The 17,266-nt window shown below is 40.2% G+C and overlaps 2 protein-coding genes across 2 annotated transcripts in view; one reads left to right on the forward strand and one right to left on the reverse strand.

Moving 5' to 3' along the window:
• Window positions 1-13,591, reverse strand: part of LOC126174887 (tumor suppressor candidate 3) — a 59,872-nt gene extending 46,281 nt beyond the window's left edge. The window contains exons 1-4 of the mRNA XM_049921310.1: window positions 13,428-13,591; window positions 10,771-10,943; window positions 10,545-10,662; window positions 10,324-10,464 (exon numbers count right to left, since the gene is read on the reverse strand). Of these exons, the coding sequence (XP_049777267.1) occupies window positions 10,324-10,464; window positions 10,545-10,662; window positions 10,771-10,943; window positions 13,428-13,526 (531 nt within the window). The 5' untranslated portion in view covers window positions 13,527-13,591. The remainder of the gene's footprint in view (window positions 1-10,323; window positions 10,465-10,544; window positions 10,663-10,770; window positions 10,944-13,427) is intronic.
• Window positions 13,592-13,645: 54 nt separating this feature from the next.
• The window catches only part of LOC126174886 (hyaluronan mediated motility receptor-like), a 130,380-nt gene continuing 126,759 nt past the window's right edge, over window positions 13,646-17,266 (forward strand). Inside the window, exon 1 of the mRNA XM_049921309.1 lies at window positions 13,646-13,810. Within this exon, the coding sequence (XP_049777266.1) occupies window positions 13,771-13,810 (40 nt within the window). The 5' untranslated portion in view covers window positions 13,646-13,770. The remainder of the gene's footprint in view (window positions 13,811-17,266) is intronic.

The raw sequence follows: 17,266 nt of genomic DNA on the forward strand, positions 1-17,266 counted from the left end.
TTAGCCATAAGTGAGTATCAAAGTTTAAAGTTAAATTAATAGGTGACTGTCCTTCAGTGCTAGTCAAGTATAACTGGTATTCTTCTACCCATTGAAAGTAATAAATATGAAATGTCATTCTAGTGGACAAGGACTTCATTCAAGTTATGTATTAGGGATTGAAGTGTTTTACTCAAGTTACTCATATTTTATGTGTGTTGTAACCGCTTGATCTCCTCCTGAGGTAAATTTTGGCTCACTATGATATATAAAAGTTTGCTGACAGGAAGTAACTGTTGGATTTGCTGGTCAGCAGATTTGAAAGTGTCGCTGTTGGAGCTATTTTCTAGGGGTTTCAAATTCATTTGGGCCACTATTTTGATTTGTTTCTTGTTTATAAATATTTCAAATTGTATATGTTTAAGAAAGAGTTAAATTTTCCATCTACACTGTCTGCTTTACAAATTTCTCCACACCATTCCCCCTATAATTTCTCCCTAAACACTGTTACTGTGAGATTGTTTATGATCCTAAGCTATAGTACTTTTGTTCTACAATGTGCAGCTAACTGAATGGTATATTTTATTGATTTTACAGCTAAATCATTGCATGCTGCTGGGGTGAAAAACAAATTGTCTATGACTGTGGGACCATTTCTTGCATTTATAGATGCTGCAGCTTTTTTCAATTTGTTTCTACAGAAGTGTGATATTAACTTCTGCTGAAATTTCATCTGTCCTATTATTTTCCTGTATAAACATGAAAAGTTTATCCTTTTTATTGACTGCCCAATAGTGTGACACAGTCAGCATATTTCAGTTCCCACAGTATAGATTGTTCTCTTGAAAGAACTTCTGCTCCAAGTTCTTACAGTATATGACTGCATCACAATCAGGAGGCGACATCACATATAAGGAAAACTTATGAAAGAATGAAGCAGACATGTGAAAAACAGGTAAGCTCCCCTCTTCCGATGCAGTATAACAACTTGCTTTGTCGTATGCCACATCTGTTTGTAAGAAGTCTGTAAATATTTGGTTGCATTGTGCTGCTTTTGTCAAATTAGAATGGCTTGTATTTTTACTGAGACTGATGCTGAAATTTGAAGATTGTACATGGACATTCAAAATTTATGATGAGATGAACCTACACCAATGTTTTTATTCAATTTGTATGGATTGACAGTTGCACCTTTACAGGATCATGGATATTATATGCAGCTTTTATTGGGGGCTGCCCATTTACAGAAAAAGTTCCAGCATACTGTGATAAATTGTTATTTTTATATTATAACGGTTATGTTGAATGTGCAACACTATTGACTGTAACATCTGCGAACACAGTTTTTGTGTCTCTGTGAGATTTGAAGTTTTGTTGCTTGGTGACATTGCAGTTATGGTTTCTCTTGTGATACCAATCTGTTCTTATAATTTGTGTTAATATCCCTTGGCTTTCAAAACAGAAAAGAGAAAGGAGAAGGGACATGATCAGACACGGCTGTGGTGTAAGAGCACTACAGCACATAAACACCCTAACTATTGACACACTGCAGATTTATTGCCTATTTTTCTTTCAGCGCCGTTAAATGTAACACAGATCAGGTAATCTGAAATCCATGGCACTAAATCTACTGTGCTATGCTACACTGTTACTCCTCTAGATTCTGTGAAACTTGGCATCAGGGTCATGGGCACATCTTCAGTTGTGCACATTTTTAGGAGCTCTTGCGCATACGCAACTGCCATGACATTATTGTCTTAAGGGCCAAATACATATGGATATGATACACAGCATGCACGGTTCATGGTGTGCACAGCTAGCTCTTACCACCAAACTACAAGATATATCAATGCCACCAGGTGGAAGCACACTGCAGCAGACTTTTATCCCATTTGCTTGGCATAAATCCTGCTAGACAGTAGCACACTCCTCCGTTATGTCAGTTCACTCATTATATAGTAAAATTAGATTGAACATCAACATATGTTATAGCTACACTGAAAGAAAAACCTATTTTGTTGGGCTCTGAATGGGATAGTATATTAAGTGTTAGATTTTATCATATAGTAATCCATTTGAGGCACTAAGAATCAAAGTACATCATCGACGGTTGTGAGACTGCAGCATTTATTCATGTTTCTGATATCTGTTGATCTTATGGTGAGTCAGGTTTATCTGTGCCGAGGCCCACACTGTATATATGAACATTTACAAAAAGCTGTCCCGCTTGTTTCTTTGATGTTGACTTAAATGTGGGAATGACAACGGTGTGCTTTTGGCCCCTTTGGTTCTCAGTACCTTATTTTTATTCTAGTCCAGACTTGAATTTAATCATTTAATCAAACGGCAGTTTGTATTTGGAGTTGGTTGTTTACCGTGCAGGAATCTGCTTTCATGTGTAGTGTCAACACGACATCTGTTGATTCTGTTTTAAGTGCTAACAGAAAAAAAAATTATCAGGAAAAGTTATCTGCAAAGGAACTAGGGCCTCCCAGATCAGATCCACTGACAGAGAAAGTGCTAAAATCAAATAAGCATGACTACAAGTAAATAAAGAAGTATATAATAAGCCTAAGTAGTTGTGTGAGTGAAATGTAAGAATACCTGACTTTCAGCCTACAAGTTAATTCATTAACTAATACAAATACTAACAAAGAGATAGAGGGGCTGGCCAGTACTTACCTCAGCTCAGTACAGCCGATAGATACACATAAAACAGAACCGAAAATTTACATTCCTAGCTTTCGGAACAAATGTTCCTTCATCAGGGAGGAGAGAGGGGAAAGAAAGGGAAGAAGGGAAAGGAGATTCAGTTACTCACAACCCAGGCTATGAGGCAACAGGGAAAGAAAAATAGGGAGGGTAGCAAGGATGGAGGCATGGTTGTCAGAGGGAAGCCAAAGATATTCTACTGTAAGTACTGTGCCAGCTTCAAACCAAAGAGGATGCATATAGAAGTAAAGAGGTATATAGTATAAAGATAAACACAACTATGTAGGATGAAAAGATGCGTGAATGGCTAAAGAGGAAAGGGAAAGAGGAGAAGACTGAAGAGTAAATGGGAGTGAGGTTGTTTAACGTAGGTTCAGTCCAGGGGGATGGCGGGATGAAAGGATGTGTTGGAGTGCAAGTTCCCAACTCCGCAGTTCAGAGGGACTGGTGTTGGGTGGGAGAAGCCAAATGGCACATACGATGTAGCAGGTTCCTAGGTACCTAGAATTATGCTGGAGGGCATGCTCCGCTACTGGGTATTGGGCATCTCCTAGGGGGACAGTTCGTCTGTGTCCGTTCATGCGCTCAGCCAGTTTAGTTGTTGTCATGCCGATGTAAAAGGCTGTGCAGTGCAGGCATGTCAGTTGATAAATGACATGTGTAGTTTCGCACGTGGCCCTGCCTTGAATTGTGTATGTTTTACCAGTAACGGGGCTGGAGTAGGTGGTTGTGGGGGGATGCATGGGGCAGGTTTTGCAGCGGGGTCGGTTACAGGGGTAGGAACCGCTGGGTAGAGAAGGTAGTCTGGGAATATTGTAGGGTTTAACAAGGATGTTACGGAGGTTAGGGGGGCGACGAAAGGCAACTCTGGGTGGTGTGGGGAGAATTTTGTCAAGGGATGATCTCATTTCAGGGGTTGACTTGAGAAAGTCATATCCCTGGCGGAGTAATTTGTTGATGTTTTCGAGGCCAGGATAATATTGGGTGACAAGGGGGATGCTTCTGTGTGGTCTGGGGGTAGGAACATTGTTGTTGGACGGGGAGGAATGTATTGCTCGGGAGATCTGTTTGTGGACAAGGTCTGCAGGATAGTTGCGGGAGAGGAAAGCACTGGTCAGGTTATTGGTGTAATTGTTGAGGGATTCATCACTGGAGCAGATGCATTTGCCACGAATACCTAGGCTGTAGGGAAGGGAGCGTTTGATGTGGAATGGATGCCAGCTATCGAAGTGAAGGTACTGTTGTTTGTTTGTGGGTTTGATATGGACAGAGGTGTGGATGTGAGCTTCAACAAGATGAAGGTCAACATCCAGGAAGGTGGCTTGGGTTTTGGAGAAGGACCAGGTGAAATTCAGATTCGAAAAGGAATTGAGGTTATGGAGGAAATTAAGGAGTGTTTCTTCACCATGAGTCCAGACCACAAAGATGTCATCTATAAACCTATACCAGGCCAGGGGAAGCAGCTGTTGGGTCTTCAGGAAAGCCTCCTCCATGCGGCCCATGAAGAGGTTGGCATAGGACGGAGCCATCCTGGTTCCCATGGCCGTTCCCCTGATTTGTTTGTAGGTCTGGCCTTCAAAAGTGAAGTAGTTATGGGTGAGGATGAAGTTGGTAAGTGTGATAAGGAACGAGGTTTTTGGAAGATCTTCGGGTGGGCGTTGGGAGAGGTAGTGCTCAAGGGCAGAGAGACCATGGGTATGTATCCCCCTTGTCACCCAATATTATCCTGGCCTCGAAAACATCAACAAATTACTCCGCCAGGGATATGACTTTCTCAAGTCAACCCCTGAAATGAGATCATCCCTTGACAAAATTCTCCCCACACCACCCAGAGTTGCCTTTCGTCGCCCCCCTAACCTCCGTAACATCCTTGTTAAACCCTACAATATTCCCAGACTACCTTCTCTACCCAGCGGTTCCTACCCCTGTAACCGACCCCGCTGCAAAACCTGCCCCATGCATCCCCCCACAACCACCTACTCCAGCCCCGTTACTGGTAAAACATACACAATTCAAGGCAGGGCCACGTGCGAAACTACACATGTCATTTATCAACTGATATGCCTGCACTGCACAGCCTTTTACATCGGCATGACAACAACTAAACTGGCTGAGCGCATGAACGGACACAGACGAACTGTCCGCCTAGGAGATGCCCAATACCCAGTAGCGGAGCATGCCCTCCAGCATAATTCTAGGGACCTAGGAACCTGCTACACCGTATGTGCCATTTGGCTTCTCCCACCCAACACCAGTCCCTCTGAACTGCGGAGATGGGAACTTGCACTCCAACACATCCTTTCATCCTGCCATCCCCCTGGACTGAACCTACGTTAAACAACCTCACTCCCATTTACTCTTCAGTCTTCTCCTCTTTCCCTTTCCTCTTTAGCCATTCACGCATCTTTTCATCCTACATAGTTGTGTTTATCTTTATACTATATACCTCTTTACTTCTGTATGCATCCTCTTTGGTTTGAAGCTGGCACAGTACTTACAGTAGAATATCTTTGGCTTCCCTCTGACAACCATGCCTCCATCCTTGCTACCCTCCCTATTTTCCTTTCCCTGTTGCTTCATAGCCTGGGTTGTGAGTAACTGAATCTCCTTTCCCTTCTTCCCTTTCTTTCCCCTCTCTCCACCCTGATGAAGGAACATTTGTTCCGAAAGCTAGGAATGTAAATTTTCGGTTCTGTTTTATGTGTATCTATCGGCTGTACTGAGCTGAGGTAAGTACTGGCCAGCCCCTCTATCTCTTTGTTAGTATTTGTTTCACATCTTTATATGAGATTTTCCATTAGTCATTAACTAATACGTGTGTTATGGGTCTTGTACATTTGTCCGAAAAAATATAAAAGCACAAAAACTCCCACTTACATGAAAATGTAAAATGGAAAGCAATGAAAGCCCAAACGTTATTTCGTTCTTGTCCTAAACTGCACTTAGTTATGTACAAAACAACAAAATTCCCCCAAAACAATTCTTTCTTTTTTGAGACACGTAATGTTTATTATTATTATTATTTTTGGCAGTGGCTGTAGTTGTATAAATATGTTGACAAGCGTAACTGTTATACAGCAAATGCTATATTAATCTCACACTCTTCATATTTATCTGAATCCAAAAATTTGTGAACATCCAGACTGTATACTCACAAGCCACCAACAGACATGATGTCTTAGCTATATGAATGCTGCTGTTAGTAGCAATTCTCTGTGTTCCATAACCACTCTGATAAAGGATACACCACTTACAGCTGGTTTCAATAAAAATAATGGAAGCAGTAAGTTCAGTTGAGGCACTTTTGTTGACAAGCACGTAAAAAAATTATTGTCACTGTTGACCTTTCAGGCAATGTTATCTTTCACAGCTCACACACATAAACCCCGACAATTATACAGTCTTAAAGCTGCAGGTTTGGATGAAGACACTTGTGCGAAAACTCAATAATGTCTCTTTTTTTTGATGGCTTCATGTCCCATACATACAACTGGTGGTTACCTTCACTCTTTTCATTATTTGCATTCCATCCAACTAGCTGATGTAATGGAGACTATTCATTACACAGCTAATTATTCATCCATTTCAATGTGTCACACACATTAATTCACTAAGAATTTTAATATAAGACTCAATGCTTGAAATAATGCACTTGTGACGGAGATGGTACTTTCAGAAATAACTTGTAAGATATGCTTAGGAGTCTCTTTTCCAAACTGCTTGGGATGCTCCTTAGATATTCACACAAGTGAGAATACAAGGGAGTTCCAGTTCTGTGTTATCCTATGAAGAGAAAGAGAGGCACAGACCATTGTGATTTGACTTGTTCTTCATCATGGTGTCTACAGACAATGTTTGAATAAACATATGAATGAGTGAATGAAGACTTGATGATGTGTCTGGTGATGGACCATCCATTCCCTATTCTTCCTCACCACTGACTAACAGCATGAGAAGCCTTAGCAGTAAATGATTAATCGAGCATACAAGTAACAGACATCTGAGGACAGACATATGAGTATATCAAAATAACATTATTACATAACATTATTACATAACTGGTCTGTATATGTGTGGATGGATATGTGTGTGTGTGCGAGTGTATACCCGTCCTTTTTTCCCCCTAAGGTAAGTCTTTCCGCTCCCGGGACTGGAATGACTCCTTACCCTCTCCCTTAAAACCCACATCCTTTCGTCTTTCCCTCTCCTTCCCTCTTTCCTGATGAGGCAACAGTTTGTTGCGAAAGCTTGAATTTTGTGTGTATGTTTGTGTTCGTTTGTGTGTCTGTCGACCTGCCAGCACTTTCGTTTGGTAAGTCACATCATCTTTGTTTTTAGGTATATTATTACATAACTTGTAAGACGTGCCACAGGCTAATGCTAGTTGACTGTTTAAGGAGACCAAAGAGTGAAGGTTGCAGTCTCCTAGTCAACCTCCTTGCCCCTACCCCTGCCCTCCTCCCACAGCAGTAGCAGTGTACCCAGTCTACCTGTGTACAGAGAAAATTCCATGTGCAAGTGTGAAAACGTGTTCCTATATATTTGAGTAGCAAGTATCTGAGGCAGAACTTGGGAACCAGCCTGTTCATCTAGTGGAATGTGGGAACTGCCTAAAAGCAATATCCAAGCTGACTGGCACACCGACCCATCATCGTTAATCCGGCAGACGAATTCAATCTGATGAGGGTCATTATGTCCTGTTATCAAGATTAACTTAATGCATTCCCTGACAAAAATGTGAAGCACCCAGAAGGGAAGGAGGAGACGGAAAGAAACTTCTTTATAAAAATTTTCAAGTATGACTGCACTTACCAGCAAAATATTACACTTCCTGTAACCTGGATACATACACTGATTCAGTTGCGAAGGGTGTCATAAAGCTGTTGTATCCTCTCCTGAGTCAAGCTGGTGCACAACTGTTGTAACTGATCCTCAGCATACCAGATACTAGCAAAGGGTTGGAGTTGACACCTGAGTTGGTCCCACACATATTCTCTCGGGGACAGATCTGGGGAGCTTGTTGGTCACAAGAGTACCTCAACATGACACAGACAATTCATAGAGACAAGTGACACAGTGACACATGCCAATGAGCAAAGTTCTATTGAAAAATGGCACAACAATACTGTTGCATGAGAGGCAAGAACTCTGTGGTGTGTAAAGGGATTGTAAATTGTGCTCTGGTGAAGTATGTGCCAAGTAAATGGATTAAGGACAGAAAAGACTAACCATGGTTTAACAATGAAATTTAGAAAATGCTGGAGGAGCAAAGGCTGTTCCACTCTCGATTCAAAAGAGAACACGCAAATGATGACAGGCAAAAGTTAATAGAAATTCATGCATCTGTAAAAAATATTGATGTGCAAAGCATATAGCAACTACCACTGTCACACCTTAGCAAAATATCTTGCTGAGAACATAAAAAAAAATTGTGGTCTTACGTAAAATCGCTAAGTGGGTCTAAGACTTCTATCCAGTCACTGTTGACCAGTCTTGCGTGGCAGCAGAACATAGTAAAAGGAAAGACAAAGTTTTAAATTTCACATTTAATAAATTGTTCGTGAACAAAAGTCAAACAAACATACCATCATTTGAACATTACACAGACTCCTGTATGGATGACTTAGTATAAGCATCCCTGGCGTAGAGAAACAACTGAAAGAGCTGAAAGCATTGGCTCCTTATTTTGGTTGCAAGCTTGCTTTTAACACAAAGCGGTGCAAAGACCCAAGTAAGTGGAAAGAAATGCAGGTGACTCCTGTATATAAGAAGGATAAAAGAACAGACCCGCAAAATTACAGATCAATATCCTTAATACCAGTTTGCACTAGAATTATTCAACATGTTTTCAGGCTGAACATACTAAATTTCTTTGAGACGAAAAAGCTTCTGTCATATCAGCAGGGTCATGGAAAGCACTGCTCATGCGAAACTCAGCTTGTTCTTTTGTCATGTGATATCCCGTGAACTATGCATGAATGGCAACACGCGGATTCCATATTCCTATTTAAAAAAAAATCATTTGACACGGTACCCCACAGCAGACTGTTAACAAAGGTACGAGTGTACGGAATAGGTTCTCAGGTATCCAAGTGGCTTTAAGACTTCTTAAGTAAAGAAGCTAGTACATTGTCCTCGATGGTGAGTGTTTATCAGAAAAAGGAGTATTGACAGGAGTGCCCCGGGAGGTGAGATAGAACTGCTGTTATTTTCTGTATACATAAATGATCTGGTGGCCAGTGTGAACAGCTATCTGCAGCTGTTTGCTGATGATGCTGTGGTGTACAGGAAGGTTTTGTCACTGAGTGACTGCAGAAGGATGCAAGATGACTTATCCACAACAGGTCAGATTAAATGAAGACATTGAAGCAATTCAGAGGCAGGCTGCTAGATTCGTTGCTGGTAGGTATGAACAACATGCACGTATTATGGAGAAGCTTTGGGAACTCAAATGGTAATCCTTGGAAGGAAGGTGACATTCTTCTCGAGGAACACTGCTGAGAAAATTAACAGAACTGACACTTGAAACTGACCTCAGAATGATTCTATTGGCACCAGTGTACATTTTGCTATGGACCATGAAGATAAGATAAGAAAGATTAGGACCATAACGACATGATAAGAGAGATTAGGGCTTGTACAGAGGGATATAGGCAGTTGTTTTTCCCTCGCTCTCAGAGTACCCTCAATCACTACCAGCCATATCTAAAATCATACTCGATGACCCGAAACTGTGAGAACAGGAGTAACATCACAGTGCCTCTCCAAAACATTGGAGGAATGGGACATTTTCCCAGGTTGCAGTCAACTGGCTGACGAAGGTCATTCAAGGTAATGCAGAACGGGGATTCATGGCTAAATACAACACCAGGACACACGTAAGCAGTCCATGCTTTCTCATCAAGGCTCCACTCCAGATGCAGATCTTTGCATTATGGGAGGGAAATTCCAAACTCTGAACATCTGCTAATCTCTGAACAATAGCACAGGAAGATGCAGAATGGTGAACAGAGTCCATTACTTGTTCTCAGATGTAAGATGCAGGTGTGAAGGGGTTATGGTGTGTTTTGTGCATGATGTGGTGACCTCCCTTGCAGTGGTTAGACGTGGTCAACAAGAACCTTGACCCTTCACTCTTGGACTCGTGCAGTCCAATAGTCAACCACCGTCACAGCTTAGTGCCTCACAAATCTAGGCATTGCAGCATCCAGTCAGCAGACCAAGTGGAATCCTACAATTAGGCCTCTTTCAAATACTGTCAGGTGCTAATAAATGTATATCACATCACTATGCAGCATCTCTGTGTCACCCACAGTGATCACTCAACATCTGTCACTGTTCAACCCCATATGTAACATACCAGATCTGCTAACAATACTAAACTTGAACAACACTAATGCACTCTGGTAGCTGTTGTACGTCGCACATAGAACTGGAACTCAAATCATTTACATACAAGGTGATGGTATCTGTGTACACAATTACGTCAATATCTGACCATGTCTTCTGGATGCTTTACTTTTTGTTATAAATTTTGATTTTCATATTGATGTCTATTTGAACAGCAATGTGAGTACTGTAGTGTTATTGTCATTAAAACAGGTAATTTTAATGAAAGAAAATGAAGACAACCTGAATATCTGTCCTTTCACCAATCCACTTAGCTATCGCTTCTGCAGCAAAACCAACTCGTTGGATATCCATTGTATCACTCTGCTTAGGTTTGCCTTTGGGTGGAAAATGCATAAATACAGGAGCTGTATTCAGACGAAGCTGAAAAATGGGAGCAACTCAGTTAGGAATCTGTCAGATAGTTTAAAACAATAAGACAGGCATATAGCTACAAATTTTACCATTTGAAACACATCTGGACCTTCATCAAAATCTACTAAGGCAAAGAACAGCTTATTCGAATAGATCTGTGAATAACGGAAAGAGTTTGCAACAATTTGGAATTCATCATTGGCATGCCTGAAACACACAAGAACATGCAACAAAATTTTATGATTATGTTGAGTACTATATTACATTAAATATAATGATGTCAAAGGAAGTAACTGCAGAAAAAAATTTAACTACCTGCAAATTGCACATTGTCTTTGTGGTGCCATTGCTGTAAACATGACAATTACAGAATAATTTCGAGGCGTTGCTTTAACAAAATCTCGAAATCTGTTTCCATTGAATCGTATGACAGATCTCTTGAGATTCATATCAGTCAGTTGTTGAACCCTCTCTCCCAGACTGAGAGCCTGTAAAATGAAAGGAGTTGAACACTGAAGCTGCAACAAATAATTTAATATGTAGGTACTCACACATACTTAGAAATAATACCAACCTTTTTTGAAAATCTCCTACTGTTTTGTGTGTATGTACAAGTAGAAGCATATTTACTGGATGATATATCATTCCTCTTTCAGAACTTTGCGACACCCTGTACCCATTGTCTATAGTATCTCTCACAACTCTGAGTAATAGATTATTTTCCACTGAAATTTGTAAAAGGTTAAAACTACGAGTTGAGCTGGGATTTTAATCTGACCTTTGCCTTTCGCATGTAACATGCACAATGAAACACACAAACATATCACAAAACAAACTATATTCTGGGCAGCCGCAGCTGTTGAAATGCATGATATTAGGAGTACTTCCTAACATTATGCATCACAAAACTTTGGTAACGACAGTTCTGGTGTTAATTGTAGTCTTGCAGGGTGACTAGTTCAACTTCGGGGGAAAAAAAAAAAAATCCTTGAGAGGAGAAAGATGGCATCATAAGACGTTCCTGATATTTATGGTAAGTGGGAGGGATAGGGAGGACAGGTGAGCGTCGATAATTTATGTGGAATAATACTCATATAATTAATATCGGGCTACTTTGAAATACTAAGTGTTTTAAATTTTGTAATTCATATAAAACTCAATAACATTAAATTCCAATACTAGGTTGAAAACACAGAATTCCCTGAGGTTTTACAAAATTCCCTGAGATTTCCCTGATTTTTCCAGGTAAAACATAATTCCCAGTTCTCCAGAAGACTTGCCACCCTGTCCCTAACACTGTATTAATCTATCACGAAATTTCATGACTGTGTACAACCCACAGTATAGTAGAGGGTTCATTTTGGAAACAACTCCTCGGCTGCTGCTAAGTTGTTTGCTGCTATATTTTTTCCTCCCAAGAATGCAAGTCCAACAAAATAAGTTGAAGAACTTATGTGGGAATTGAATGTGTCGAGTTACAGATGGATTGAGGCTTTGAGTTAGGTTCATGTACAGATGACTCAGTTGTAACAAACATTACCGACAAAATGTTAAGATCTAGGTTTGAGACCCACTTCCGTGCAGATTTTGAGCTTGGTTGAATGTTTAATTATGGTGTACACTCCAGTACAGAGTTAGGTGTAATGTTCTAGCTACCTCCATATATGGAAGACACACAACTCGCAGTAGGCCTATAGGATTCCTACTACAAAAAAGTTGAGGCTATCACCTATTCCACAGAACTTATCAAAAGGTGATAGTAGGCCTGCTTCTTTATATATACACCTAGTATACAATCGTATTACACATTGACCGACAGAGCGAGGTGGTGCAGTGGTTAAAACACTGGACTCAGATTCGAGAGGCCAACGGTTCAAACCCACGTTCAACCATCCTGATTTAGGTTTTCAGTGATTTCCCTAAGGCACTTCAGGCAAATGCTGTGATGGTTCCTTTGAAAGGGCACGGCTAACTTTCTTCCCCATCCTTCCCTAACCCAAAGGGACTGATGACCTCTTTGTTTAGTCCCTCTCCCAAATCAATCAATACTGGCTTGCTGTACCATCTAGTAGCAAGAGGGTACCAATAACAGAGATGGTGAAGGAGGAACTCTTATTAGACTTGTGGAAAGGAGGAGGGTGTGGAGACAAAGCACATTATCTTATAAAATAAAACAAGACCTACTGAAAACTGACGTTTATTTGTTATTGAACATACTAATGTGGGCACACTGGACTTAACAAAGATTAGTGAGGAGGAGGGGGGGGGGGGGGGGGGAGGAAAAGTGGTAATAGCTCTCCCATGCCCCTCAACAGGGTACATCATTGCCTAGTACGCATCAAACCTATAGGATGTTTTTCCTATTACATTAATGATGGCACAGTGAAAGAGATGATATTTATAATATCTGGAATACTTGATACTTTATCATAATCTTTAAATTTTTTTGTGATTGGCATATACTGGCTGCATGTTTGATGTTGGTATTGGAGATTAGAGTCTTGTGTTTTCTGTATAGTTGTTCGTTCTGCATAATCTGTCATCTAAATGAGATAACTTGGATGCCCACCCGGGTCATTACAATTTACGTACCTACGATTATAACCACACAGAGCAACGGAGCGTCAGGTATATCTACGTTACAGCATCGAATGACCATGCGCATTAACTGCATTAACACTACAAAACCATTGAATTTGGTAATTTAGCAACCGAGATAGCAAAGCCTGAAAGGATATCGACATATTTTGTTCTCAGGATTCGACTGTGTCTACGTGTATGCGTGAATCCATGTAGTATGTGTATTAAAGGGCACACTCTGTGATTCTGGTCACGTTCCCAACCACTTAATCTAATCTTCGATGAAGTTCAAATAACACACAAAAATATCTCCCGAAGGAAACGAGGACATGGATCGAAGGTGACAATGTCAACATGGATGAAGCATAGCTTTTGTGTTCTGTTATACATACCTCTTTTTTCCGTGCTTGAGCCTCTACCGAATGAACAACACATATTGCTCCTATAACACATACTATTACTATTATTTTTGAACACTTCATGTTTCCCATACTTTGTTTACGTGTCCGGCGTGAAACTAACAGCTGATGGTCGCCATATTTATCTTTTGCGAGCCAATGCAAAGCTACCATCGTTTCGATTGGCCACAACTACGCGCAGATGCGTGCCGCCAAAGTACTGGATGGATGGAAGTGGTAAAAGCATTTAAGTTTGAAAGCAGGCCGTTGAAGACGGAGAGCGAGCTAGTGAATAATCTTGTTTAATTGTGCGTTGACGGAGAGTTGAGATCAGGAAATGTCTTTTCCGCGAGCGAAACGATTTACGGAAAAACCAAGTAAGTTTTTAATTCAATTGTGTATTGCCTTCTATCTCAAAACATGCAGCAATTGAATTCAGAAATAATGATATATCATCTGTTTTATTACATCTCATGAACTTTACCGAAAGTGTGTATCAGACAAATTGTTTTTTGTAAGACAGTTCAAAGTGTGTTTTATTGGAAAAGCCTGTTCTTGACAGCTGTCAGCAATGTTGTCGATTTCTTTAAAGGACACTTTGACGAGGCACTCGGTATTCACCTCAGTCGTCTACTAAGCCATCCATTTTTATTTTTATTTTTTGAATATCAGCTGCGGTTATTTCCCCAGACAAATAATATGTTATGAATTGCCTATTTCTATGTTTGCTACGTATACGTTTATCACTCCACAGCGTGTTATTTACAATTCATGTTACTGTACTGCGGTACATCGCAACCGCGTTTCTTGCCGCAAATGAATTCTTGTATTATGAAAACCAATTTCAACATATGGATTTTCGCCTGACATATGAATAAGCGCAAGAAATAAACAACTTGTGATACTCGTAAGTTGACAGACCTACGGATACCGAACGAAAATAGAGTAGGGTAACCTAGTAGTATTTAACAACAGAAAATTGGGTATACAAATAACTGTACAGATGATGATTTGTTTAAATGAATCATATTGGTAGAACATATTACACGCACCTAAGGAATTCTTCATCGAAACTGTTACCAGAATTTTATATTAACCACTAGTGCAGCTCTTTGCAAGTCTAATAGGTTTTATTTGCTAAATATGCACGACTTGGAAATATATGATTTTGAACATTTGGTGAACAGGCAAACAAAATGAAATATTATTCTTGTGCACTCAGGAATGGTTTTCTTAAGAGCTACAACTTGAATAATGGGCAAACTTTCATTTACTTCTGACACCTCCCAAGTGCATAGTGATTAACTGTCGTTTGTTGCACTTCACCCACTCATCCTGAAAAACTACTAAGATACAGTTAAGAAGGAAGATGTGAATTATGTTTTACTTGTTCTAGAATACTGGTACTTAGTAGTAGACACACTGTGCAGAGTAAAATGGTCTTCGCTGCTCAGCAAAGGATGGATAATGACTATAAAAGAACTTCTCACCTCCCTGACATGTAGCCTGACTTTCAGGCTGACCATATTTTTTGTCAGTGTGTACGTAAGATAATACTTAAATGCTTTAAAGACTAGTAATTTAATGTCATCTCATTCTAGAAGAATTACTAGAAGTAGCTACTGGTATTCTTAGCTACTAAAGTGAATCATTCCAGGTGATCACTTGTGACTTATCTCAAGAGTCTCATGAACCTACAGTAGATTCCAGAGATGTCGTAGAGAACCTTGGAACGTAAATTCTAATATTATGCAACTTCTGTGTAATAAAACCATCAGGAATTAAAACACCTAACACACATTACTTGAGCAAAGATTTGTTGGGTGTTATAGAAATCAACAATGTGTTGTTCTTCACAACATACACACGCACACACACCAAATAACCAGAAAAGCATTTAGCAGTGTCGGATGGTAAAAGATGGTTGAAATTCTGAGAAAAATAGGGATAAGCTGTAAGGAAAGACGGGTGATCTACATCCATACTCCGCGGAGGGTACTTTGAGTACCTCTATCGGTTCTCCCTTCTATTCCAGTCTCATATTGTTCGTGGAGAGAAAGATTGTCGGTATGCCTCTGTGTGGGCTCTAATCTCTCTGATTTTATCCTCATGGACTCATCATGAGATATATGTAGGAGGGCGCAATATACTGCTTGACTCCTCGGTGAAAGTATGTTCTCGAAACTTCAACAAAAGCTTGTACTGAGCTACTGAGCTTCTCTCCTGCAGAATCTTCCACTGGAGTTTATGTATCATCTCTGTAATGCTTTCGCAATTACTAAATGATCCGGTAATGAAGTGCACTGCTCTCCGTTGGATCTTGTCTATCACTTCTACCAACCCTTTCTGGTTCGGATCCCACACTGCTGAGCAATATTGAAGCAGTGGGTGAACAAGTGTACTGTAACCTACTTCCTTTGTTTTCGGATTACATTTCCTTAGGATTCTTCCAATGAATCTGTCTGGCATCTGCTTTACCAACGATCAACTTTATATGATCATTCCATTTTAAATCACTCTTAATGCCTACTCCCAGATAATTTATGGAATTAACTGCTTCCAGTTGCTATATTGTAGCTAAATGATAAAGGATCTTTCTTTCTATGTATTCGCAGCACATTACACTTGTCTACATTGAGATTCAATTGCCATTCCCTGCACCATGCGTCAATTCGTTGCAGATCCTGCAGTTCAGTACAATTTTCCATTGTTACAACCTCTTGATATACCACAGCATCATCCGCAAAAAGCTTCAGTGAACTCCCTATGTTATCCACAAGGTTGTTTATGTATATTGTGAATAGCAACAGTCCTACAACACTCCCCTGCGGCACACCTGAAATCACTCTTACTTCGGAAGACTTCTCTCCATTGAGAATGACATGCTGCATTCTGTTATCTTGGAACTCTTTAATTCAATCACACAATTGGTCTGATAGTCCATATGCTCTTACTTTGTTCATTAAACGACTGTGGGGGAACAGTATCGAACGCCTTGTGGAAGTCAAGAAACACAGCATCTACCTGGGAACCCATGTCTTTGGTCCTCTGAGTCTCGTGGACGCAGAGCGCAAGCTGGGTTTCACACGATTGTCTTTTTCGAAACCCATGCTGATTCCTACAGAGTAGATTTCTAGTCTCCAGAAAAGTCATTATACTCGAACATAATACATGTTCCAAAATTCTACAATATGTACAAGAGCTAAGAGGGAAGAAAAAGAGCGCAAGACCAGAAACAAACTATTTGGATTAAAATGGGTATATGACAATGATGTAGTCTTTCACCTGTACTGTTTGATCTATACACTGAAGAAGCAGCAACAGAAATAAAAGAAAGGTTCAGGAGTGGAATTAAAATTAAAGATGAGAGGATATCAATGATAAGATTCGGTGATGACATTGCTATCCTCAGTGAAAGTGAAGAAGAATTACAGGATTTTCTGAATTGAATGAAGAGTCTAATGAGCACAGAATACGGATTGAGAGTAAGTCAAAGAAAGACAAAAGTAATGACAAGCAGCAAAAATGAAACGGAGAGGGTCTTAACATCAGGACTGATGGTCATGATGTAGAAGTAGTTAAGGAATTCTGCTACCGAGGCAGCAAAAAAACCAATGATGGACGGAGCAATGAAGATGTCAAAAGCAGACTAGCACTCCCAAATAGGGCATCCCTGGCCAAGAGAAGTCTACTAGTTTAAACATAGGCCTTAATTTGAGGAAGAAATTTCTGAGAATGTACTTTCGGAGCACAGCATTGCATGATAGTGAAACATTGTCTCTGGGAAAACTGGAAAAGAAGAGAATCAAATCATTTGAGATGTGGTGCTACAG

Source organism: Schistocerca cancellata, chromosome 3 (assembly GCF_023864275.1).
Source record: "Schistocerca cancellata isolate TAMUIC-IGC-003103 chromosome 3, iqSchCanc2.1, whole genome shotgun sequence".
Classification (NCBI taxonomy): domain Eukaryota; kingdom Metazoa; phylum Arthropoda; class Insecta; order Orthoptera; family Acrididae; genus Schistocerca; species Schistocerca cancellata.